The sequence below is a fragment of the Eleutherodactylus coqui genome, chromosome 4 (genome assembly GCF_035609145.1).
Source record: "Eleutherodactylus coqui strain aEleCoq1 chromosome 4, aEleCoq1.hap1, whole genome shotgun sequence".
In the NCBI taxonomy this organism is placed as follows: Eukaryota; Metazoa; Chordata; class Amphibia; order Anura; family Eleutherodactylidae; genus Eleutherodactylus; species Eleutherodactylus coqui.
The window spans coordinates 132173828-132201618 of record NC_089840.1 but is presented as its reverse complement, the minus strand read 5'-3'; the positions used below and the strand labels follow the sequence as shown (position 1 = coordinate 132201618).

Sequence of the window (27791 nt, the reverse complement as noted above, 5' to 3'; positions counted from 1 at the left end):
GCCATTAGAAAGTCTGGGAAATACAAGTAAAAATCCTAATGGAAATTGTAATGGCCATGTTGTCAGCCAGCAGAACATTCTTGGTGCGTCTATTCTATACATGTGAAGCAGTTTGCAAAAATCACACATCACAACAGTTAGCAATAAGAAAATTTACTTTTTACAAAATAAAACTAAATTAAAAAGACAAAAGTAGAAACAGAGGATTTTAGGAAGTAATTTTGTACAAAAGCCTATTCTGCAGCCACGCTTGTACTAACAGCAGTGAATGATAAGGCATCTATTATATTTGATATTTCACTAGTTAGGTTCAAATGGCTTGTGTCATAATAAATACCAACTAATACATGGCTGCTAAAATCTGCAGAATGATTTTCATCGCACATGCCATAGAAATTCCAGCTTTCTTGAGGCACTTGTGGTAATATACAGTAGACTGAAGCTCATAATCTATCCATAGAGTTGGAATATTTACAAAAAAAATGCATATAATAAAAGTAGATTTTTAAAATTTAGACTATTCTAAGCATTGGTTAAGTGACTCGTGCACAGGCAAACATAAGATACAATGTGGCCGCTTTATATTTACAGATTCTCTTATCTTCAAGAGCTGAAGTGGCTGCTAAAGTAGATGTGTTAGGCCACAAATTAAGGTGGGAGTACTCTACGCCCCAATAGTTCAGCTGCAAAGACGACGACTGGCTCACTCTCCACAGACAGTCCTTGAGGTCCACCAAGTCATTTACAAACGATATCACTGAGCTTGCAGCGCCTGGGCTATATGAAGGTTTGATGGCTGCAGATTTGGGTGCTGCATGATTGGCCAGCCATCGGGTGCCTGGTGGTTCTGTAAGAGGCGGTAAAGCTGCTTGAGATGGGCAACAATGTTGTCTTTAATATCAGGAACTGAAATCTGTAAACGAACACTTCCACTTTCAAAGGAACGAGTGACATCTCCAGTAAACATTTCAAGAATCATTCGAGCCACCACAGGAATAATCTACCATAAGAAAAATATATATATTAGATATGTGAATATCTGTATCCTTTTAGGGAGGTTGTGACCAGAAAGCACACACAGAAGATAGTGCATTGCAACAAAAAAAAAAAAAATGCTTTGATATACAAAAAGATCATTATTGGGAACTGCTGTTTGCAGACTGACTTAAAATTGAGGATTATTATTATTATTATTATTATTAATTGAAATTATGTTTTCACTACTTTCAAGCACAAGTTATACACGTGTTCATACTATTGCATGAGAAGGTTTCAAGCTCAGTTGTGGTTAGCTGTAGGGATGTGGCCCACTTGTGAAATCTCATAACAGGTTTGTAAATAAAAATGCATTGGATGCCACAAACAGCTGCAGGAAAAAACCCTTGGGCCGAAATGCGTATTTATAAAAATGGGACCATCTTCTAACAGTTATACTCGAGACAGGAGAAACCCCATGCACAATAAGCAGTTAACCGGCCTTGCTAATTTCAGGGGGGTTTGGCTGATATACATATAATTTTTATGGGCAACTTTATGAAACATGTTTTGAGCTAAAAAAAAAAGGCCTAAGGCCGCATGCAGACGGGAGGGGCGGATCCGGCTGCGAGGATTCTCGCCGCGGGACCCGACCCGAGTGCCTGCGGAGAGCAGCGGGTACTCACCCGCAACCCCGCCTCTTTCATGTGCCGGCAGCCGGCGCATGCACAGAGCGGAGCCGCGGCCGGTGAGTGACATTTCTGTGAGGGGCTCTGCGAGCCCCGCTCAGAATTAGAACATGCCGCGCGACATTTCGCGAGGACAATCCGCGTCCGTCTGCCTAGGATTGCGTTTGCCAACGTAATCCTATAGCAGCTTCCGTCTGCAGGCGGCCTAAGTGATCGAGTGATCAGGAAAAAAAGCATTTAAACTACTAAAACAAGAAGGCAGAGAAGCATTAAAATAAATAAATAAAATTATGTAAGCAGCTTACAAAAAGGGCAAAGGTGGAGACAGACTCATTTGCAAATAGTAAAACGAACCCTAAACAGTTCTTAGCAAAAAGGTTAAAATGGAAAGTGTTGGTCCTTTTAAAAAGTAATGAGGGAAAAATATTTGAGGGCGATCAGCAGAAAGCAAATCTGTTAAATAGTTTTTTCGCAAGTGTATTCACAGTTGGAAAAACGAAGTGTCAGATGAAATGCTGAAATCTAAAAGTAAACTCTTCAGTAAAGGTCATCAGTCTAACTCAGGAGAAGTGCAGAGCCAGTTGCCGATGTCATACACCCCTGGGTTCTAAGGGAATTAAGTAAATGATATAAAGAAACAGTCTTTCTATTTAAGGACTCAATAGGGTAATACATGTTACCATTACACACTAAATTGGAAAACACTGACACGAAAAAGAATTTGGGGCTTTTAACTGTAAACTAGAGCAACCAGTGTCAGGCAGCTGCTGCCAAGGCAAATGGGCTTCTGGGGTGCATCAAAAGAGGTCTAGGGGCACATGACGAGAACATTGTTCCTCCTTTTCACAAGTTACTGGTCAGACCGCACATGCTGTGCAGTTGGTCACCAGTACTCAAGAGGGAAATGAGCTTGAGCAGATATAAAGGCGGGTAACTAAATAAAACGGAATGGGCGGACTACAATACCCAGAGATCATCAAATTGGGGTTATTTAGTTTGAAATAAGACAGATGTGAGGCGACCTAATAACTATGTCTAAATATATTGAATGATCTGTTTATACCCAGGATTGTGACAGTAACAAGAGGGCATCCTCTACGTCTAGAAGAAAGAAGGTTTAATCACCAACACAGAAGGGGGTTCTTTACTGTAAGAGCAGCGAGACTGTGGAACTCTCTGCCTGAGGATGTGGCAAAAATCAATAGGGGAGTCTAGACGTCTTCTTAAAGCGCTATGATATTACAGGATATAGACATTAAATAACCAGTAGGGTTGTTAATCCAGGCCTTGGAGTTTGGTAGGAACCTTCAAATATTGATCCAGAGATTATTTCGAATGCTGTTATGGAGTTGGGAAGGAATCTTTTCCCCAAAATTGGCTTCTGCCTCATTGGGGTTTCTTTTGCCTTCCTCTTGATCAACAAGGGAGATGGGGGTGGAAACAGGCTGGACTAGATGGACATTGTCTTCTTTCAGCCCAACATACTAGGTTATCATAATGTCTAAGTATATCAGGGGTCAGTACAGAGATCCCTCCTATCATCCATTTATACCCAGGACTGTAGCTATAGGGTGCCCTAATAACTATGTATAGATATATCAAGGGACAGTACATAGCTCTCTCCCATGATCTGTTTATACCCAGGACTGACTAACAAGGGGGCGCCCTCTATGTCTAGAGGAAAGAAGGTTTTTACACCAGCATAGAAGGGAGTTCTTTACTGTAAGAGCAGTGAGACTGCGGAACTGTCAGCTTGAGGACGTGGTGATTGTGAACTCACTAAAAGAGTACAAGAGGGGCCTGTACACCTTTCTTGAGTGTAATATTACATGTTATATCACTGATTACTTCAGAAGGGTCGGGGGATTATTCCGATTGCAAGATTTGTGTCAGGAAGGAATATAGGCTGAAGTAGTTGGACCAGGTCTTTTTCAGCCTTATGCACTATATTACTAAGTAGGATAGCTGGAACTCTATAGCAGAATACAACTCACCTGAACAACGATGAGTTTGCGCTCCTTTGGTTTACCATCAGGCCACTCCTCTCCAAAACACAAACAGATTTCATATGGAGGCTGCTTAGCTCCACTTCCTTTTTGTTGTTGAATCAACTCTGTTTTGAGTAAAGAAAAGTAGATGAGTAAAGGTCTGTTAACATTTTGTTTCAGCCAGTCACAGGGTTTTGTCTGGAATGACGAAAACTATAGTCGACCATCAAGGTCTCAATGTGAGCAGGGCTCCATTTGTTTTTTGCGTTTGTACCAGAGATCAGTGTGTTCAGACTAATCTATTCTCTCTGGCGAAAATGCCAGAAACAAACACAGAGACCTCCATTTCAGTAAAGGACACTTATGGTTCCATCCGGGTTTCTGAGTCGATGCAGTTTGCATTAGTCCAGCCAGAGCCCTGGGACAGGGGCCAAAATGAAATTTGAACAAGCCCATATTGTCTTGGAGAAGTCATTAATTATGAAAGAATAAATAGTCTCTTGTCAACAATCCACATAAGGGTGTTAGCAGTCCAGGCCAAGAATGATTATAAGGAGGAAAAACAACAACAAAAAAAAACATTGCTACTTACCACTTAAAAAGGTCTCCAAACAGAAAAGTTTCACTCTCTTCTGTCTCTCAATCAAATTCGGAGCATTTGGAGAAGGAGAGCAAGGTCCTGTCCAATACACCTTGCATTGGCATAGTCTTATGGCATAGATGGCATGTCCACTCACTTCTAAGATAAGACCTCTGTCCATGACATCTAGAAGGCGGCTGGTGTACAGTTTTTGCCGCTCATTTAGTATTTGCTCTGGACCAGGGAATCGAACCTGCTCAAGACTTGCAGGACCGAAGAGCTCTTCCTGATTGGGCATTGGACCCAGATCCCCATAGAATAGTCGGCAACCTTGGGGGTTGCTGACAGTCATAGTCGGGACTATTTCTTTCCCTCTGTACAAAAACTGGATTTCTAAATCGGTCACTGTAAAAGAAAAGAAAATTCGATTGGAACTGCATCTGGTTATCATAATTACAAGCAAAAAATGTAGAATATGCAGTAAAAACCCTAAACAAGAACGACAACATAGTAAGTTATTCTTACTTGGTAAAGAACTAATCCACATCTCTGGAGTGTTGAAAATCTCCATTGCTCCTGGTGTCTGTGGGACTTCCATATCTTGTGGCTCCGATTTTGGCCAATTTGGCTCTGGAGTACAACTTTCAATACTGGCTGGGGCCATAGGAGAATCTGAAAAATTAAAGTTTACACAATCATTTACATACATATTCACATCTGTATCATCTGCTGAAGGTTAATGCTGATCATGTAGTCTTTGGCCAAGTTACTAAAAGTTATTTGGTCAACCACTTGTTACCCCAATATACCCAGTATCCACGTATGTGACTAAATGAAGTCTACGGGACACTACTACAGGAAGGAGTAGAACAAGAGGCTACACAACCCCTACTGTTAATGACAGTCTGATCACACATTGAGTGTCTTTGTCTTTATAGATTTTAACCAAGAAGCAGTTAAAGGCTGTAAAACGTAAATAAAACCTTCCAGTACATTGCAGTTTCAGTAGCAAAATGTTCTGTGTTCACTGAAGACAAATGCAGGTCACATATTTGTAACATGATTCCTAAACCTTGACAGACAGGCTGGACAACATTACTAAACCTTTATGAACCCAGCAACAAAAGGTTTAGTGTAATTCTAAACCTTACATTTTACTCTACTGAAAGCAAAAACCCAGAAAAGTCCAGGCTGCAAGTAACGTATCGATACGTCCATCTACTGCTCTGTACATTTCTTCACAAGTATTTACATTTTCACTAGCACCATTATACCAATTCTGGGGCATCATTTAGTGTGTAAGGCCAAGTCCTGAGGTATGAAGAGTGACAATATACATTGCACCACAACACACTAAATGGGAAACCACTGAGCAAAACATGGAAAAGGACTTAGGGATTTTAGTTAACTGCCTAACTGGAGCAACCAGTGTCAGGCAGCTGCTGCCAAGGCAAATGGAATTGTGGGGTGCATCAAGATGAGAACATTGTTCTTACTCTAACAAGTCACTGGTCAGACCACACATGGAATATTGTGGCCAGTTTTGGGCACCAGTACTCAAGAAGGATACATCAGAGCTTGAGCAGGTACAAAGGCAGGCAACTAAAGTAATAAATGGAATGGGCGGACTACTGTACCCAGAGAGGTTATCAAAGTTGGGGTTATTCTGTTTTGGAAAACAAAACAAAAAAAACAACAACAGTACAGAGATGTCTCCTCATCATCTATTTATACCCAGGACTGTAACAAGGGGGCGCTCTAACTATATATAATATATCAGGGGTCAATACAGAGATCTCTCCCATCATTTATTATACCCAGAACTGTAATAAGGGGGCGCTCTAATAACTATGTATAATATATCAGGGAACAATACAAAGATCTCTCCCATCATCTATTTATACCCAGGACTGTAACACGGGGGCGCCCTTTAGGTCTAGAGGAAAGGTTTCAACAGAACATAGAAGTTGGTTCTTTACAGTAAGAGCAGTGAGACTATGGAACTCTCTGCCTGAGGATGCGGTGATGGTGAATGCATTAAAAGTTTTAGAGGGGTTTGGACATCATTCTTGAGCGATACAATATTACATGTTATATCACTGTTAACGTCAGAAAGGTCAGTGATCCGCAGATTATTCCGATCACCAGATTGGAGTCAGGAAGGAATTTTTTTTCCTCCTTAAAAATGAGGAAAATTGGCTTCTACCTCATTGGGTTTTTTTGGATTAACAGTCGGGGGTGTAGTAGGCTAAACTAGATAAACATACTGCTCCTTTTTTCCAACCTTACATACTATATTACAACTGCTTTTCCTGGCTAGATATAGAATCAAAGCTAATATCACTCCCCTCCCCCACTCTTTCTAATGACCAGATGCTAGAGAAACAAATAAGCCTGAAAAGAAGCAGAATACCAAACTTTTCAGCACTTGTATAAATCGCGTGTACGAAAAACATTGAAAAGTAATTTCTATAAAATGGGATTCAGCAGAAACAAACAGCCATCCCCAGCGTTGTAATATAGGCGCAGCTGCCATAAACTCAAAGCAAAATACACCAGTCTCCAGTGGGATTACAGATCTAAAACTAAATGCACATTTGCCCTCTATGGGCTCACACACATGGGCTGCGTATTACGTGCAGGTTTCTCATGTACGTAATATGCAGTACACAATTAAATACTTATGTACTATACATATTTATTGCGCACTTTAAACCCACATAGGCTATAAATGTAAGTATTACACACCAAAATAGGACGTGTGTGAAAACAAAATGCATTATCTGAATGGCCCAGTGTAAATCAATGGGTTTTTAGGCCTGTGTATTACACAGGTGAAAGACGCACACCCAGGCCTGATTCACGCGAATGTTTCACCGCGGCTATTTTGTTGCAATAAAACGTCAGCCGAAAATCCTGGCCATCTGAAGCGTTAGATTCCAATACATTTGTTAAGATGGCCGATTTTACGGCAAAAAACATAATCAGCCGTCTGGAAAAGATAGCCTATAACGCTGCTTTTACACGCAGATCTAGTTCACACCCGGCCGTCTGAATGGGCAAGCAAATGTACGATTTAGCCGCGATGCAGGCGGATGAAGATCGCAACGACGGCTCATGTGAATGAGCCATTAAGAGAGAATATTTCCAGAACATGCGAATATTCACGGAGCTATGCTTCCTAAATTAAGTCCAGATAGCAGAGACCGATTTTATTTTGCATTACATGAACTTAGCAGCACCATTTGCAGTCACATTAAGCTTGCAAACAGCAAAAAGGTCACTTTTTCACAATTCTGGTGTTCATAACTCTTATTTCTACGCAGAGGCTGCTGTATAGACATTTTTGAGTGTACCTGTTAATGTGTGTTTCTTCCCCCCCAAAAATACTGACATGTTAATTGACTTCTGTGAAACTGACCCTAGTATAGGTGTCTGCAATAGGAAAAGTCAGATTGTGAGCCCTACTGGGGGTAGGGACAGATGTTAACAGTGACCATCTCTGTCAATTTGAAAATGGTCTTAAATGGTCACTGCACTTCAGCTATTAACAGGCATCTCAATATAAAACATAATTTGATAATCATTTTAAGTTTAGCCAAAATTATGTTTTTCTGCTGAAAAATCCCACTAAAGTGCTGGCCACTAGAATTTGCTGCCTACTGCCTGTTCTGAGGGTTGTTTTACTTTTTTACTGCAATACATTTTTCAGTATTTGACGAGAAGAGCATGACACCGTTACCTCTGTATTCACCTGATCTCACTCTACGTTTTTTGTTTTTGGTTATTAGTACACAATGTTATTTGCTTGTTTAACTAATGATATTTGCCCTAGAGATAAGAAATACCTGTGCCACCATGAGTTTTCAAGGAACCCTGAAGTTCCATGAGCCGTGATCAGGGGTTCCCCAGGACAGAGCAACAAAACCTGTCACTTTTACAATAAGAAAGGTAAACCTTCTCAAGGATGCAGTAAGCGTATCTGAGCCAAATTACAACACTGGCGAAGAATTATAGGAGGCTGTACCAGCCCCTACAACAAGAATTAGAGAAGGATTTACTTGCTCCTACACAAAACGTCTTTGTGGGTAGGAATAGTGTTATGGGTCTCCCGTAGGTGCAGACATTCTCAGGGGTTTTCCCCTCGTGGATAATGAGGTTGGGAATTACTGCCCTAAAGAATCTTCCAGACGAAACCTATAATAACTATTACGCAGGTGAAAAAAAATAATTCTGCTTACCATTGATAGTTAATCCATTGAATGGCTCTTGGATTGGAACATGAAGTTGAGACTGTTTTATATCTTCCTCTTCATAATCATCATCATCCCAAGGTGAGGACCCAGTTGAACCTGTTGTATAGCAGAACAAAGGGGAGACATTTTTACTGGCTAAATATGCACTACCCAACCCCTGGAACCATGAAGCACCAGATACATCTAGTAGCTCCGGCTTATACCCAACGTCTGGCAACTTGCTTTTTTTTCTAGTTTAAAGCCGGCCACCATACAGGAGAGAATTCTGACTGCTCTTTTTTGATTGTCTTGTTTTCATGGATTGTCTGTGAAGGTTGAGGTTTTTTTTTTGTGAAACCGCACATTAAGCCCCTTTACACAGGACGAGTGTTGGGCAAACAATGCCCGACACTTGTCCCTATGTCTCCACGCTCCTGCACAGGAGCTAGAAGAGCAGCCAGCAGGGGGGCAGGACAGTGCAGCAGATTTCTCTCCTCTCGCTCCTTTGCCCCCTCCATTTACCTAAGATAGCGGCCGTTCACTACTGAACGACCGCTGTTTAAACTGTACAATTACCTCATCGTTTATGCAGCATAAAAGTTCAGTGATGAAGCTAATCGCTTATCATGCAGTTTAAACAGCAGCCGTTCAGTAGTGAACGGCGGCTGTGTTATGTGAATGGAGGGGGGGGGCGGGGGAGCGAGAGGAAAGAAATCTCCTGCACTGCCCCCCCTCCCCCCCATGCTGGCCGCTTCATGAACCAGCCTGCTCCGCTAGCTCCCGTGCAGGAGCACAGAGACACAGGGACAAGTGTTGGGCATTGCTTGCCCGACACTCGTCCTGTGTAAATGGGCCTTTGCACCTTCAAATATCCAATTGATCTCTTCCTTGATCTGTGATCTGGTCTTCTATTTACGGGACACAGATCTGTTTGGCATGAGCAACCTTCTAACGACTGTACCCAATAAAAAAAATAAAAAATAAAAAAAAAATAAAAAATCAACTTTTCCACCAATATTTGCCATGCTCATTCGTTAAGCAAAAAAGCTCTGAAAATTATCTAAATTATCTTTTCAGACATTGAACATCTCTAATATATAGCCAGCTTTACCATATGCAAACAAATTGCTACTATGTGCAATTACAACATCATTCCTCCAATACGGACCATAAAAGGTATGACTTATTTATTTATCTAGAATTTACAGTTTAGAGCTCCTTTTAAAGCATCAGGCAAATACTGATGTTGAATTAAAGGAGTTGTCCGGCCACACAGGGTAAAAATTTTTATAATGCTGCTGCTTTCCTTTCAGTAAGGATAGTAACAGACAGCATACAGGGGCTCAAACCGGCCGGCAGATCAGCTGCAATGTCAGTTTCTTACCTTAGATTCTGATCTTCACTGCAGCTTTCAAAGATGGCGCCTCTCTGCGCTCTCCCTCTTCTGTGTGCGCGCTCCAGATGGTAGTAAGAGACATGAAAAGGCAGGATTTCATGGCCTCCCTCAGCTGACGTCCTAGCCCCGCCCACGACACGCCCACCTCTATTGAACTGCTCTACAGTCTCTCCTCGCCCAGGCCCCGCCCCCTGCTGCATACTATAATCAGAGGGGGTGTGGCCAGGGGAGACTGCGTTATACACTCATGTCAGGATAAAATCCCGGCATGAGTGTATAGTGAATGGAGAGGGGCGGGGGAGAGCCCAGAGAGAACTCTCCTGCAGCCCCCCACTGCAAGGCTACCTACTGCCCCCCCACCCTGCTAAAGTGAAACAAAACATTTTCCCACACACACATGCCCTCATAGTCCCCCTCCCACAGCAACACCCCCCCCTCACAATGACCCCCCCCCACAGTGCACTCTCCCACAGTGCCCCCCTAATGATCCCCCACAGTGCCACAAACAGTGCCCTCTACAGTACCCCCCACACATGCCCCCCAGTGTCACCCCTACAGTGCCCTCCAAAGTAGCCCCCCTCATTCCCCCCCAACCACAGCATTCTCCACAGTCCCCCCTCAACAGTGCCCCCCCAGTATTCCCCCCCCCACAGTGCCCTCCGCAGTACCCCCCCCTACACATGCCACCCCCCCAGAGTCCCCCCCACTGCACTCCAAAGTAGCCCCCCTCCACAGCGTCCCTATACAGCGCCCCCCCCTGTGACCTCCCCCACAGAGTCCCCCTTTACAGTGCCCACACACAAGTACACTAACAGCACCCCCCCCCCCCCCCCTCGACTTCTGACAGCCGGGTCTCCTGGACATTGCGCGCGCGCGCACGCACGCACGCACGCACACCACTGCCGCTCGCTCCCTCCCGCCCCCCCCGGACTGCTGACAGCCACTTGCACACACACATCCATCCATCCATCCCTCCCTCCCTCCCCCCCACGAGAGCCCGCCCCTCCTCTCATTCTTACCTTGGAGTTGAAGAGCCAGCAGGCACGCCTCCCCTGCAGGCAGCTTCCCAGGCGGAAGTTCTTCTGCACATGCGCAGAGCTGTGCTGAAGAGGCGCGTCCCCGGTCGTCCCGACAAGAAGAGGACTAGAGACTTGTCGGAACCAGGAACCATGGCAACCGAGGAGCAACACAGGGGGTGGGTGGGGGGGGGGCAACCAAGAAGTAAGTGAATAACTTCTGTTTGCCTAATTTACACTGCACAATGTATATTACAAAGTGCATTGTATTGGGCAAACAGAAGTAATGAGACCTAATGTTTATGGCCGGACAACCCCTTTAATGTAGTCTGACTGCGTGGCTTACGCACAGTAAACATCTCCAAGCTAACTTGCTCTTTTCCAGTCTTCTGAAGGGATTAGTATTAAGGCAGATTGAAGATACTCCTGAAAGTCAGTTGTTCAGAAAATCAGGAACCATTGTACAATGTCCTACACAACAAAAAGATACTGAATACTTTAAGGGGGTCTGACACGAATACTGTTTTTATGCTTTAACAGTCGTTGTTCCCTGGTCTGCCTAATGGACACAGGGAACCCACGATTTGTGGCTGTTAAAGCATAAAAACATAATACTTACCTTGTCTTCTGTTGTCGCCATCAGGAGTGGGAGGGGGGGGGGGGGGGGGGGGGAGAAATCATCTCCCAGCAAGCGCTCTTCTTTCTTCGACAAGCCGCCCTGCTCTGGGATTTCGCGCAAGCGCAGTGGAGAGGTGCCCTCTGACAGGAGTCAGGATGGGCCGTGTCTCCACTGCGCACGCGCAAAATCTCGGAGTTCAGCAGGACGGACGGGCCGCCCACATCATGCACTGCTTGTGACGCGCTTGCTGTGGGTGGCCCGTCCGTTCACCTTGGAAGTGGCTGACGGACGGGCAGAGCAGGAAGCGGTCATTTTAACCGCTCCTGCTCTGCTTCTACAAGCCACAGATGAAGAAGCCGGATGGAGGGGGGGGGATGCCTGGCAATCGGTCCTGGCCAGGCAAGGTGAGTAAAAAAATTTTTTTTCCATGTCAGAACCTCTTTAAAAGATAACACACTATAAATGTAACTTCTGTTCCATTCTCACCTGGGTTAATGATGGATCCTTGAGACAGGGGTATATCACAGACCTCATAGATTTTTATAGGATTCATAGGAACTTCTTTGGTGCCATCATAAATGAGCTTGAACTCCCGACTCTTATTAAGGGCACAGCGCAGTTGAGCTTTCCACTTGGCCGGATCAGGATCATCCGCTCCTTCATGATATTTGCCCGTCTCAACAGCCCACGCCTGTGAAAATAAATATGTAACCATCATTTGTTCTACATAATAAAGTAACTGCAACAATAATCTATAATAATTCATAAAGCGTCCTCAATATCTGATCAGAAGGTGGGGGGAGGGGACCATCAAACATCCAGCACCCCACCGATCAGCTGTATTGAAGTGGCTCTAGCACTCGTGCGAGCCCTGCAGCCTTTTCTTCAATGCAGACAGTCTTGCAACCGGATTTGTACTCGGAACACCATACTTTTTATAGTGGCTGTTCTGAGTATTGCAGCATTTTCCCATTCAAGTAAACGAGTCCTGGACCAATATAAACAACGAAGCAGCTGCGGTGCTTGCACGAGGGCCGTAGCCCCTTTAATATTAGCTGATTGGTGCAGGTGCCGTCAATTTTTAAAGCCCAAATAATCTAAAGCATCCAAAAAGATTTCCCTTTCAGATACACTGACTTTGATGCTTGACAAAAAGTTTGAGGTGTCACCATTAGGCGAGTGCTGGATCTAGTCAGACCCAGCAGCTCCGTCCTGCCACTGGTGGTCCTGTGGTCATTCATGTGACAACTGGAACAGAGAAGCGGTGTCTGTGCTGCTGCTTCTATTTTAAACTGTGCTCTTTGATTAAAAATCTTCTTACATGGGCCAATGATTGGCTTAACAAGTGTTTATCTGTATAGTCGCTCCTGACCATTGGACCTATGCTGCTGATCAGCCAACAAACTGGCGCCTTGCTCATTTATCTGTGCGGATTGTTTCTGCAGGCATAAAAATCCATTTTTACCTGCAGCACATCTCCCCTTGTAAACGGGATGTGCTGCTGAAGCACACGGCTGCACGGACCATCATAAGTAGTCAACGATTGTTCATGCAGCCCTTCATTCGGGCAATTCTCCACCGGTGTGAAGTGTTAATTGGCAATCGCTCTACAAGCACGACAAGGCCTTTAAGAGAACGTTCCTTTTTGCCTTATGGGAGAGGTTAGTAGTCTGACTGGCTTTGGTGGGATTTTGTGTACGGGCAGCTTTATGTGCCATTTACATGGAACGATCAGTTAATCCTTACATTTTGCGAAATGGAACAATATTCGGCCAATGTTTGAAGACAGTTTGTTCACTTTATGCATCTATCTATGAATGACTGCCTGTTTACTCCGAATGGAACTGGGTGACCGGATGAGATCTCTGGCGCGCTCAGCCTCCATTTAGTAAGCGAATATCACTGCTGTGTGAAGGCACAAGACTGATGATATTTGGGAGGCCTGTCAGACAGTTAAGGGTCCTTTTACACAGACAAATGTAAGGCCCAGTAACACGTAACGATTGTCGGTCAAAATGCACCCAAACGAACGCAATAATCGTTACGTTTAAACGTGAGCCATCATGTCCTTTCTGCTTTTCGCTCACGTTCAGCCTGCATAAAAAAATAGTCTCCGGTTCACTTACTTCTCGGTACGCCTAAACGCTCCGCGCTCCGTGCATATATAGGAATGTGAGGCACAGAACAAGAAGTGAACAATTCTCACCGATGATTGGCCTGTCTAAAAATTCTGCACGAACGTGAACTACAAACAATTAGCGGTGATGGCACTCGCTCGTTTAAACGCCATTAGGCAGTAATTGTGTATTTTGGGCTTAACTCCCTTAAGGCCCATTTACATGGGCCAATGATCACTCAAACGAGAGTTTGAGTGACAGCTTTGAGCGATCATTTTGCATAAACTATTAAGTAGCTACTTAATAGTAATTAAGTGTGCAAATGAAGCCTTCACTGAATGCAGTTAATAACCAGAGGCTATTATCTGCGCTCAGATCCTTTGTTCTCCATGGGAAAACAAGGCCATCAGCACTCCCCGTGGAGAAGTTCTGATAAGACTGACTTAAATTCAGTCCAACCGAAAAATCTTTAATCAGCTAGCAGTGCTCGAAGAGCGCACAATGGGCGCGCGTTTAGATGTGCCGATGATCGCTAAAACGATTGCCGATTAGCAATTGGCTGGTGCAAATGAGCCTTTATAAATAAAGTGATAAACAGATATTCTAAACTGTATTCAGATAAAAACTGTTTACTAAAATTGTAACCAATGCCACTAATCCACGTCCCCGCACATCACTGAAACAATGGCCCAACTGAGTTTTTTTCCAATACCAAATCCCATATTAAACTTCTACAATTGTGTATTTTGGAGCAGGTTTCTTTATCCCACCATGTCGTTTTACAGGGTAAGCATAGATTACATGAATAGCATCTGGGTAAACATTCAGTCTAGGAGGATCATCTCCTCCCTTCACAATAAGGCTCATCAAGATGTAAACATATGGCAAATAAACGTCCGATTACAATTCAATTCATGGCCCATTTACATGTAATGCGATTATCGGTCAATATTCATTCAAACGAACAAATTTGAGCAATAATCGTTCAGGGTAAAAGCAAAAAAAACTACCGCTGGCTTCTCATTGTGTGTAAACGCTCCCCGCTTCACATGGGAGGTAAACCAGAGTGAGGAGCCAGCGACGACTAATCTAAACGATCAGCATGAGCGCCGACAGCCTCAGCGCTGGCGTCCGTGCTTGTCCAGTATTTTAACCCCTTGAGTGGCACGCCCGGAAATTTTCCGGGACGAGCTCCACTGCTCATAGTGACATAGCCCGGAAGATTTCCGGGCTATGTATCACTATGGGAGCTGCAGAGCACAATGCCACAAGCTGTGACAGTGTGCTCTGCCTGCACAGACCCACACAGAACAAAGCAAGGGCTTTGAAAAACCAGCAGAAGATATTGCCGATATGCCGGCAATCTCTTGCTTCTAAGTCCTGCTTTGTTTACAGGTTGCCATAGAGACCATCGGCTTGTCAGAAGCAAGCCGATGGTCTCTGTGGCAGGGAGAGCTGGTGCTTGGCTGTCAGAGGACAGCTAGGTACTAGCTCTTACAGCAGAGATCAGAGAAAACCTCCAATCTCTGCTGTGTTAACCCTTTACATGCGGCAGTCTATGTGACTGCAGCATGTAAAGGGCTGTCACTGCAGCATGTAAAGGGCTGTCACCATCGGACCCCCTGAATGTGATCAGGGGGTCCTGATGGGTCCCTGTGGAAGTCCCCTAAAAGGGACAAAAAAATAAATAAATAAAAATTTAAAATTAAAGAAAAAAAAAGTTAAAATAATTATTTAAAAAAATAATAAAAACACTTGTCTCCCTTTACTTTGTAAAAAATAAAAAATACAATCACACGTGGTATCCATGCGTCGTAATGACCCAGAGAAGGAAGTTAATACATTTAACCCCTTAATGACATGGCCCCTTTTTTTCTTTTTTTCCTCCCCCGTTTAAAAAAAAATTACAACTTGTCCCACAAAAAACAAGCCCTTATATAGCCATGTCAATGGAAAAATGAAAAAGTTATGGCTCTTGAGACGCAACTGCAAAATTAGTTGAAATTCAATGATTAGACCATTTTAAAAAACCTGCCCTGGTGGGCACGACAGGGTGGTAGGAAACCCGCCACTCAAGGGGTTAAACGACCATTGGGCCATAAAGCATTCTCAGTGATATGCAAGTGTTTGAACCCATAGATTGAGTATGCCGACCTTTCCATCCCATTTAAAAGGCGGACATACACATTAGAGACAGTAGTTGTGAAATTTGACAATTTCAATCCAAAACACCCATTCTTTGGGCACAATTTAACGATCATTTCTGACCACTGATGATAGTCCATCACCGTCTTCAAACAAGTTAGCCACGTTTTATATAGCCGCCCAATAGCTCCCTTTTATTTATGCAAGATATTTCTCTGAAAAGATTGTCCCAGAAGGATCTTTCATCCATCGCTAATGACACGTACTGTAACAGTCCATAGGGACTAAAAGTTGTACGGCTGCGCCTGAGGAACAATCATTCATTCATCAGTTGTTCGACCATCATCCTACTTCTATTTAATGTTTTTGGCCACCTTCCATCGGCCAAAAATTGGCAAGTTTGCCAACATTAAAGGGGTTGTCCCGTGATAGCAAGTGGTGTTAAATGCGCAGAAGACCTCTGCAGCGCGAGCACGCCGAAGCCGGACAGAAGAGGGCAGACAGCGCAAGCGCGTCTAATCCCGGCAGAAGGCGGCTTTGGTCGGCGCCATGGAGACGGGGACGCCAGCACCGGAGGGGTAAGTGTATAACTTCTGTATGGCCAATATTTAATGCACGATGTATATTACAAAGCGCATTAATATGGCCATACAGAAGTGCTTAACACCACTTGCTATCACGGGACAACCCCTTTAATCTAGTGGGTACGGTCGTCTTTAGTAACAGCGCATTTACACAATTCTGCAAATCATCAATGACTGATCTGTCGTTTAAAAAGTCATTCAATCATTGGGAAGGAGATTCTTTTCCTTGGCTATTAGCGGCAAAGATACCAAACGACTGCTCTCATGAGCATTGCCCCAAGCTGCATATATAAACATGGCCACCAAAAAGACGATAAGGCCGCCTTCATGCAGGCAGTAAACTCTGTAGGACTGCTGCAGGAATTCCACATAGTTTACAGTACAGGTGCAAGTGTTTCCTGCAGTGAATCCGCAGCATGCCTATTATGATGCAGAGTTCAATCTTTGAAATACAAGTAAAAAAGGGGCCCAATCTGCACCACAGTGGATTCTCTACAGGAATTCCATTGTGGAATGTCTGTAGCAATTTTTTTATGTGTGAAGGCAACCTAAAGCCTCACGCACACTTTTTTTTTTTACGCCGATTAGCGCAGCACTTTCAGCACCGCGCTAGTCGGGGTATAACACTCAATCGCTTTCCACGAGACTGCTCAGACAGCCGCTCGATCGCAGTGCTTTCCAGCGCCGTGACTTTCGAGCGGGGTCTGTTCTATTTTTCAGCGTTTAGCGCTCCTCGTCAATGATTAGTGCTAAAAGCTGACGTTGACCGCAAACAAAAGTAAAACGCAGCAAAGTGCTGCAATTTAAATCATGGTGCTTACCGCAGCGCCTGTGTGAGGGAGGCCTAATAGTTTTATTGTTAATTATACAAGATGATCAACTTCATTCAAAAACTAATTGTAATAACTACAGTGTAAACAGGGCTTTAGTAAAGTTCCATGTACAGATAATTACTACAAATATTGGATAAAGGCAAACATCACAATTCTTAAACATGTAGTCACTTTAAAGTACAAATTGAATCTGGCTGTGGCGTACTTCCAGGGGGTTTTCCAGGTGAAAGCCAAAGACGACCAATCCTTAGCTACTGCGAATAGCAGATTTGTGTTGTGAACATTGCATCCATCTGTAGGAGCTTCTCATCAGCTGGGATGTTTAAAGGGGTTGTCCCGCGGCAGCAAGTGGGTCTATACACTTCTGTATGGCCATATTAATGCACTTTGTGCATTAATTATGAGCCATACAGAAGTTATAAAAAGTTTTTTACTTACCTGCTCCGTTGCTGGCGTTCTCGTTCCCATGGAGCCGACTAATTTTCGCCCTCCGATGGCCAAATTAGCCGCGCTTGCGCAGTCCGGGTCTTCTGCTTTCTTCAATGGGGCTCCGTGTAGCTCCGCCCCGTCACGTGCCAATTCCAGCCAATTAGGAGGCTGGAATCGGCAATGGACCGCACAGAAGAGCTGCGGTCCACGGAGGAAGAGGATCCCGGCGGCCATCTTCACCGGTAAGTATAGAAGTCACCGGAGCGCGGGGATTCAGGTAAGCGCTTAGCGGTTTTTTTTTTACGTCCCTGCATCGGGGTTGTCTCGCGCCGAACGGGGGGGGGGGGGGGGGGGTGTTGAAAAAAAAAAACAAAACGTTTTGGCGCGGGACAACCCCTTTAATGGTGGATCCCTGCTGATCTATTCCAACACCCCTTTTATACTGAACGAGAATCTCACGATTCTTGTTTGCCAGAGAGAATGAACTGGTGATGACCCACACCCGTTTAGACTGCATGATTCTAGTTGGGAATCATGCACTTCTAGTTCACTAGTCATTCAGTGTTTCGCATTCCTATCACTATCGGTAAGTGCCCAAGCTGGCGCTGATTTTTATGCCGGCTGAAACTGAGCGGCGAATAAGAAACGCACGATTCTCGTTCAAAGTTTAGTTGAAATGCGAGCCAACAACCAATTATTCAGTTTCGCTTGTTTTTTCTGATTAATCGTTCCGTACAGACTCAGCATAAGGTGAGGTCTTCAATTATTTTCACACGGAAGACCCATTTAATAACTTCATAAAACACTTATGCAAGCTCAACTCTAAAAAATTATATTTGTTAATTTCATATCTTATGAACGGTTTGTACTTTTACATCACTCAAAAAGTGGGCCAGAATTCAAACAAAAAGCAGTAGAAAGCTTTAAAATACAATTAACCCTTTCCAGTCCAATGTCGGGCCTGCCCCGACATCATCATTTTCCTCCACAGCTCCGATGTCGGGGCAGGCCCGACACTGCAGTGCAGGAGTGGATCTGCACCCGATCGTCAGGCACATCGGGTGCAGATGCACTCCTTTACTGGTCGTCATCGAGGACCCCCGAGGAGAAGGCAGAAAGGGTTTTTAACCCTTTCTGCCCACTCCTTTACACATTACATAGCGCTCAATTAGCGCTATGCAATGCATAGATTCCGGCCGGCGATCATGTGACCGCCGGTGTTACCTGACCCCCGGCGGTCACATGAACGCCGAGCCGGGAGCCTGCACCGTGCAAGGACCTGCTTACCTGACCGGCGTCTTGTGCATTCTCCTTCTGTCTCCCGACCCGTCGATCATGTGACCGCCAGGTGTCACCTGACCCCAGCGGTCACATGATCGCCGAGCCGGGAGGCAGAAGGAGAATGCACAAGACGCCGGTCAGGTAAGCAGGTCCCTCCCTGCACCCTCCTGAACTCTGTCAGATCAGGAGGGTGCAGGGAAAATGTATTTTTTCTCACCCATTCTCCCAGCTCCAATTTATTTGCAGCTGGGGAGAATGGGTGAGAAAAAATAAATGGATTGGAAAGGGTTAAACGTCATTGCAGGTGACTAGTGATGCTGAAAATGGCAAGCTGCCCGAATCCTATTGTTTGTCACGTCAGTAATGTTTGCAGTTACTGAAGTGTAAGTGGAATCAATCACAACTACACATCCTTGTTAGGTGCTTTTACAGGGAACGATTATTGTACAAAGCAAAATGCTGGATCGTTCAAATCTGAATGAATCATTCAGTGCAAACAGCCAAAGATTGAATGTCGAACGATAATTTGTTTGCCCACCGCTCATATTATGCAAGCATAAAGATCATTGTTGGCTTGAGCTGTGACATTGGTCGGGCGAAGGATTTCTCGCTCCGTATAACAGCACTTTACAATCAGGCTAGTTTGAGCCATCTTTAGCATTATTAGGGATGCTACTATTTACCTTGAAGATGGTGTTCTCCTCTTCATGCTGAGGACTGTGCCGGGTTGCATGCTTCCATGGAATCTGAAACCTCTTTGCTTCCCTGTCTAACCATGTCAGACCAGGATACATTGCACTGTCCACCTGAGACACCAGCCACGGCTTCAGACGGACACGACGGGGGTGCAAAGCCATTTTTTCTGCAATAAAGAAAAAGGAGATGTTTGGTGTGAAGCGAGCCTTCTGTTTACTGTCTGGATTCCTGCAGTGATGCCACCAGAACAATCAAGGTCAACTAAGAATAGATTATTAGGAGATAATGGACGGCTCTTCCTGATTAATTCTGGCTCTATAATTTACTGCTGCCTTTCATCTGTGTCATTGAATAAATATTTAGCAACTACGTCACGCATTCTAGGACATTCCATGACTTTGCCCTCTCACCTAACAGGTCTAAATAACAAGCTAGCAAAAAGCAGACATGTTCTTCTGTGTCACCGGTTACGACCATTCATTTCCCAGACATGAAGTCTCTTAGACTACACGCACATTGACCATTTTAAAGTTGGGGCACAACTCACATCGGACCCCGCCCGCGTACATGTACTATGTTCATCCAAGAGTCAGACAGGGCATGCTGCCATTTTTTTACTCAAACTTTCCATCCAAGTAAAGAGAAGCCCAAGTGCATATACCCATTCACATGAATAGGTGCTACTTTGGTCCGATTTTCTTAATGACTTATATGGCCAGAGGGGCTGGCCCTAATTGGCGAATAGGAGTCACAGAACCCCCGATGCCACAATAGATTAGGATCACAGAGGTGGAATCACACCTAGCAGACATTTATATGCCATAAATGATGGGAATATTCCAGTAAAGGGGTTGCACAAGACTAGAAAAAAAATAGAAATATGGTTACTTCTAGAGCCAGTCTTGCATATGGAACTTGTCTGGTATTAAAGGGGTTGTCCCGAGGCAGCAAGTGGGTCTATACACTTCTGTATGGCCATAATAATGCACTTTGTAATGTACATCGTGCATTAATTATGAGCCATACAGAAGTTATAAAAAGTTTTATACTTACCTGCTCCGTTGCTGGCGTCCTCGTCTCCATGGTGCCGACTAATTTTTGGCCTCCGATGGCCAAATTAGCCGCGCTTGCGCAGTCCGGGTCTTCAGCAGTCTTCTATGGAGCCGCTCGTGCCAGAGAGCGGCTCCGTGTAGCTCCGCCCCGTCACGTGCCGATTCCAGCCAATCAGGAGGCTGGAATCGGCAGTGGACCGCACAGAAGAGCTGCGGTCCACGAAGACAGAGGATCCCGGCGGCCATCTTCAGCAGGTGAGTATGAAGACGCCGGACCGCCGGGATTCAGGTAAGCGCTGTGCGGGTGGTTTTTTTAACCCCTGCATCGGGGTTGTCTCGCGCCGAACGGGGGGGGGGGGGGGGGTTTAAAAAAAAAAAAAAACCCGTTTCGGCGCGGGACATCTCCTTTAAAGCTCAGCTGGTTCAGGTTCGGTTGAAGATTTCCCCCTCCCCTCATACAACATTAAATTTTATTCACATTTGCCTTTTCCACACAATTTTAGAAAGAGCTTGTTAAGGATATTTCAAAAAGTTAGGTAGATAGCAAGAGATGGCCTAAACTAACCAAAACTCACCTGGAAAGCTCGTCACATGGGCCAGTCTATCCAGACTACTATCCCGCTGTGATTACATTGAATAGTCTACATGCAATTACTGCAGCGACCCATTGTCTACTGATTGGGGGCACTGGACCGGTGGTGGATTTTTTAAAACTTTTAGCCATCCCCAATCGCTGTCTGCAAAATTTTGAAATGTCTCACACAACCCTGTTAACACTAGAACCCTCGCGGGAGTCATGTAGGACTCCTGCAATAAAAAAAATAAAAACTTTAAAGCGGTTCTAGTGTTAAGGCCCATTTAGACAACGAGTATCGCTCAATAGATGTCACTCAAGCGACTTTTGCGCGATAATTGTTGTGTCATTTACAGCGCAAGAGGAGCGATCACCCTGCGCTGCCAGCGGAGGATGCAGAAGACAAGCGGGGTGCCAATCAGCCGTTTGCCAAGCCACCGCAGACAGATGCAAAAGCAGACAGCTGTATCCACAGTGCAGCAGTCCGGGTTGGTATTGCAGACCTCACTCCTACTGAATTCAATGGGTGCTGTACCTGCATTACTAAACAAGGCCACTGCACTATGTACAGAGCTGTGCAATTCCAGCTCAGTCCACAATGACAGTTGGCGCAATAACAGTTGACTGGCAGGGATCCCAAGCAGCGAAAACCGACTAAGCAATTGTGAAGTCCCGGAAAACCCAAAAATCGCCAATAAATAACAGAAAAAAATAGAGACTGTGTCTAAAATATTAAAGAGGTCTATAAATCGTCAACAGTTGTTGGCTGACAGCTATTTTCCCCTAATGCATCATGTCCACGGGCATAATTGAATAGTGGAATCTGCGTGGCTCTCCCACGCAAATGACCCGCCGTTCAATATACCCATAGTCTATCATTGGACATGTGCAGATATCTAAATACCTGCGGATGTCATTTTTCCCCGATCGCACATGAAAAAAACGCAGTATGCTCCACTTTCTGTGGTTTTCCCACATGGACATCTTCCCAGGCTTCCACTGAAGTCAATGAAAGCCGTCCAGATTCACGGCATGCCCGCAGCAGACACCACGGACGCACCGCGAGAAAGCAGGAGTTTAAAAGAAACTAAAAGGAGGCATGGGGCATGCATGCGGCACTTCGTTGGCGTCCCGAGCGCATCCGCTGTGCAGCAGAAACATCTGGCCGCGACGGAGGAGAGTTGCAGGATTCTGAACGGGGAAACTGCGCGGGCCCGTGGCCATGAGGCCTAACTCCCCAAAAATGAATGCTTGTTTTTTTGCAAAGAAAAAGGGGAAAAAAAAACACAAAAAAAAACAAACAAAAAAAACACACACACACCATCTAAACCTCATCTAATTCCATAAGGTGTTACTAAACACACTGCAAACTGCATTTTTCCCTGATTGTTGGGGCATATTTTGCAGAACACATTACACTTTTTTTTTGTTCCCAATGAAAAAACTGCCTGTCGGTTCCTCCCAATGACCAAGTCCCGACCGCCTGGGTAATGCATTGGAAAAAACTTTATGGCATCCACTGTTTACATATGCAAATGAGTACCAAAGAAAAAAAATTCTTTGAGACAAGTACTTTGACATGTTAATACACGCAGCTGCTTTACTCATGTGACGTGATGTTTGAGTAAGAGCCATCCGTTGCTACACCCTCTCCCAAGACGTGTTCTTCATGGTAATCACGCATTGCCCATAGACATGCTATGTGCACAGGTCAACAAGTGTGGAAGCAATACCACCAAATCGTACAAGTGTCATCTGGATACGCACCCCATGTAATACAACGATAAAACAAGACGACCCGTCTTCCCTCTACATCTAAAAATCGCAAGAGTTTGAGTAATCCAAAGGAAACTTAGAAAATTTGATACAAAGTCACATCGTACAATAATAGAAAAAAAAAGTTACAAGTATTTCAATTAAAGGGATTCATCAATTGCAGTCAGGCTGCCTTGTCCACGGGTGATTGTTCATTGTGCTACCCGCGGCGCTGCTATGGAAAGCGCACCCCTCTGTCCACAAGCGGAGAATCATAGCGGTGAGCCAATTTGTAAGATAGGCTCACCACAGAGACCTGTCAGCGCTCTCCGTGGTATATCGCTGGCGATATTCCGCAACGGTCATGGACAGGGGGCCTCCATGGCTCTATTCCCTATAAAAGGCATCCATAGCCGCTCTGGTTGCACAGACTGGATGTCTCGGAACGCCACGTTGGCAGTCTGCCCTTAGAGACCGACGTATGGATGCGCCTATGTATGTATATACCTTTGAAGATGTAGGCACTAGTGCAGCCCCAACACCATCAGCTAAGGTAAGGTTAACACGGGGCGAATTTGCAGCGAAATTTCCAGTAGCAGCAAAGTAAATGAGATTTTGAAAATCTCGTCCACAACCTGCAGAAATAACCCACACAAAACCCATGCAGGAATTGGACTGCGATGCAGAACTCAATTCCGCAGAATGCCAATTTTATGACCATGTCCTCTTCTTCTCAATGAGGGTGTGAATTCTGCACAGTAATTCACGATAAAACCCACAGCGAATGGTGCGAGGTTGGAGGCAGGCTTTCAGCGGCTGACCTGCTGTGGGCACTTCACTGCAAATCAGCCCCCGTGTGCCTAAGTCCACAGAACAGGACGGCTGGTTTCCAGAAAATTTCAATTTTGATTCATCTGACCACAAAATAGTTTTCCATTTTGCCCCACTCCATTTTAAATGAGCCTTGGCCCAGAGAAGACGCTGGCATTTCTGGATAGTGTAGATACATGGCCTCTTTTTTACATGACACAGCTTTACCAGACTACATAGCTAACTGTGTTCACAGACAATGACTTCTGGAAGTACTTGCATTACAGAATCACGCCTGTGTATAATGCAGTGCTGCCTGAGGGCCCGTAGATCTCCAGCAGCCTATACTGACCGTCAGCCTTCACCATTGTGCACATGAATTTCTCCATTATCTCTGAATCTGATGATATTATATACTGTAGATTGTGGGATATTCAAAGACTTCATAGTTTTACTCTGAGAAATATTGTTTAGAATTTGTTCCAGGGGCCTCCATGTTGGTTTACCGCGAGTATATTGAATTGCGCTTCCTGCGATTGGCATCTTCATAGATGATCCGCGGTAAAACACGGGGACTGAAAGGCATGCTTTTAATTTTCCTTCACACTCGTGGGTACGAATTACGTATTCCGCGATCAGAAGAAAAATCGCAACATGCTCTATTTTACACGTAGTCTGTGCGGACGACCTCCGTTGATGTCAATAGAGATGTGCGACCCGCAGCCCATACCCTTGTCATCACTAAGCAACGGTGCAGTAAATACAAAAAAACTGTATTGCGCATGATCTCCAGCGAGCCTCCGCAGTCATATAGAATACAGTTAAGTGCTATATGCAGGGTCACCGGCCGGGCTCACAGCCGGAATCAGCTGCAGGCCCCCTGATGCGGAGTCCGAACTGGGGGTGTGAGGACGGCCTTACACCTCTCTATGAACAAGGGTTCCTTCATGCAAGCGCTTTAGTGCCACAGATTACATGCGCAATTTTCACCATCCCTGTCCCAACGTTTGTGAGATGGGCTGCCGCCATCGATTTCTAGAAGTGTTATTTTTATAATAATAATAATATAAATAATAATAACAATAATATAAATAACAACAACAACAATAATAATAACAGTCTCCCCGCCCTTCTGGTATGTTCTACAGTGTAAATACCTTCACATTTACATGTCACGGCTTTTTTGGAGTTAGGGGTTAAATAAATTAAGAATATAGTATTTTTTTTTCCCAACTTATTTCGCCTGCTCGGTTTGTGAACACGAACGGATTTTTTCACAAGACGTTTGATCGCATGAATTAAAAATACGTGTCGCGTCCCATTTTGGGTTGTATTACGCACCGCAATAGACCACTGAAGTGGATGCGCACACAGATACCCGCAGGAGCCAATGAAATACGCAGGTGTAAGAAGTTTTTAGTTGCGTAAACACAAGCGTAATTACAAACCCGAAATCCGCTTGCGCCCGTGTGACTGCGCCCGACTAGATTATTACCAGAACTTGTAGCAAGCACTCCAGGCGATACAACCGCCGCATGGACGGCGAGGGAGACTCCCGTCACGTGACCCCATACAAGGACCGAGCTGACGGACGGAAATCCCCGCAATGATTAGAAGTTGCATCGAAACTCCAACATGGCAGCGGCTCAGTAACCCGGGAGCCACAAGCATGCAGCCAGGGAACGCGGAGACACCTGGCGTGAGCCGAGACTTACCTACAGCGGGCTCCACACAGCAGACGGTCGGGCTATTGGCGTGGGTAGAGGGCAGCGGCGAGGAGCCCCGGGACTGACCCTCGTCTGCCTCCTCCCCGCGGTAATGACTGCGCTCCCTCCTGCCTGCCGCAGGTATGGCTGACGTCACTGAGCTCCGGCCCACAAGACACACCTAGCGACGAGCAGCCTGCGCCGCCCCGGGCGCCCAGCGGGCGGCACCAATCACCTCCTGTGTGCTAATGGGCGCCAGTGTCTACCCGCCTGCGCCGCAGTCACCTGTGGCAGGATGTGAATTGGGACTAACTATGGGCGGTAAAGCCGAGGACGCCTGCTGGCATGGCTGCTGTCTCTCAGATTCCTGTCACAGGACACCACAGGCAGGAGGGGCACAGAGAGGGCACCGCAGTGCCGCAGCAAAAGGCACCCCGCGGCGGCAATCACCTTACAGACTGTAGCAACCATCGCCTCACAGCACAGCAGGCGCAGCAAAACTCACCCCGCAGCGGCAATCACCTCACAGACTGTAGCAACCATCGCCTCACAGCAAAACTCACCGCGCAGCGACAATCACCTCACAGATGCAGCGACCATCGCCTCACAGCACCGCAGACGCAGCAAAAGGCACCCCGCGGCGGCAATCACCTCACAGACTGTAGCAACCATCGCCTCACAGCACCGCAGACGCAGCAAAAGGCACCCCGTGGCGGCAATCACCTCACAGACTGTAGCAACCATCGCCTCACAGCACCGCAGGCGCAGCAAAAGGCACCCCGTGGCGGCAATCACCTCACAGACTGTAGCAACCATCGCCTCACAGCACCGCAGGCGCAGCAAAACTCACCCCGCAGCAGCTATCACCTCACAGATGCAGCGACCATCGCCTCACAGCACCGCAGGCGCAGCAAAAGGCACCCCGAGGCGACAATCACCTCATAGCACCGCAGCGAAAGTCTCTCTACAGCACCGCAGACGCAGCGACAGTCACCTCACAGGGCCACAGCAAAACTATCCTCACCGCCCAAGACACAGTGACAATCGCCTTGCAGCGCTGCAGATGCAGCAAAATTGTCCTCACAGCATAACTGTCCTCATGGAGCGGCTGAATCATCCATCGTTTATGCAGCATGAATGATGAACGATGAGCTGATCGATCAGTGTAAACAGCAGCCGTTCAGTTCTGAAGCGCCGCTATGTTATGTCAATGGAGAGGGGCGGGGGAGCCAGGAGAGAAATCTGCAGCCGCAGCCAGGAGAGAAATCTGCAGCTGCACCAATGTGAGCCAGTGATACTAGCTCTCCTGTGCAGCAGCATGGGAGCTAGTATGTGTGGGGACGAGTGTCGGGCATCGTTTGCCTGACACTCGTCCCTTCTAAATGGGCCTTAACTGCCTACAGGTAACTTCACATGGCACAACTGTTGGGCACATAAGCACGCGATTGCTATCCCACAGACTATAGGCCCATTTACACGCACTGATTATTGCTCAAAATGCGTGAAAGTGAAACTATCGCTCACTTGTCATGATGGTTGTTTAGGATGACTTTTCTGTCAGCTTATACTACCTCGTTAGCACTCGCTGGATTGCTGCCTGATTGAGAAGACCGCGAGCCGCTGGAAGGATTTTCTGTTGTTAACCACTGCACGAGCGCTGACGACCTTAGCGGTGATGTCAGAGCTTGAGCAGTCGCCGAAACGACTGTCGGTCCGTGTAAAAGGGCCTTATGGCTCCTTGCTTTCACATAGGAACAATAGTTCAGAGAATGGAGGCGCAGCGGCCGGAGGTCTCTTCTGGCCGCCCACTTCCATTCACTGCCGACAGCCAGTCGTTCATGAACAACTGCCAGTTTACACGGGCCGATAGTCACTCAATGATAAGGTGAGCTAAAAACCAGTGCCCTGTTAGGGGCTACTTCACAGAGGTGCATTTGTGGTGCTGTCAGCAGGCACACAGTCAGTTGATCGCTGTCAGCAGGCACACAGTCGGTTGATCGCTGTCAGCAGGCACACAGTCGGTTGATCGCTGTCAGCAGGCACACAGTCGGTTGATCGCTGTCAGCAGGCACACGGTCGGTTGATCGCTGTCAGCGGGCACACGGTCGGTTGATCGCTGTCAGCGGGCACACGGTCGGTTGATCGCTGTCAGCGGGCACACGGTCGGTTGATCGCTGTCAGCGGGCACACGGTCGGTTGATCGCTGTCAGCGGGCACACGGTCGGTTGATCGCTGTCAGCGGGCACACGGTCGGTTGATCGCTGTCAGCGGGCACACGGTCGGTTGATCGCTGTCAGCGGGCACACGGTCG

The 27791-nt window shown here is 45.9% G+C and overlaps 1 protein-coding gene across 1 annotated transcript; it reads right to left on the bottom strand.

Moving 5' to 3' along the window:
• Positions 1–137: 137 nt before the first annotated feature.
• Positions 138–25647, bottom strand: IRF6 (interferon regulatory factor 6). The gene is made up of 8 exons (XM_066600117.1): positions 25490–25647; positions 19571–19749; positions 11985–12189; positions 8474–8584; positions 4758–4904; positions 4245–4637; positions 3659–3777; positions 138–1000 (listed from the first exon to the last, which is right to left on the bottom strand). The coding sequence occupies exons 2-8, from the start codon at positions 19742–19744 to the stop codon at positions 755–757; spliced, it is 1395 nt and encodes a 464-aa protein (XP_066456214.1). The 5' UTR covers positions 19745–19749; positions 25490–25647; the 3' UTR covers positions 138–754.
• Positions 25648–27791: the final 2144 nt, after the last annotated feature.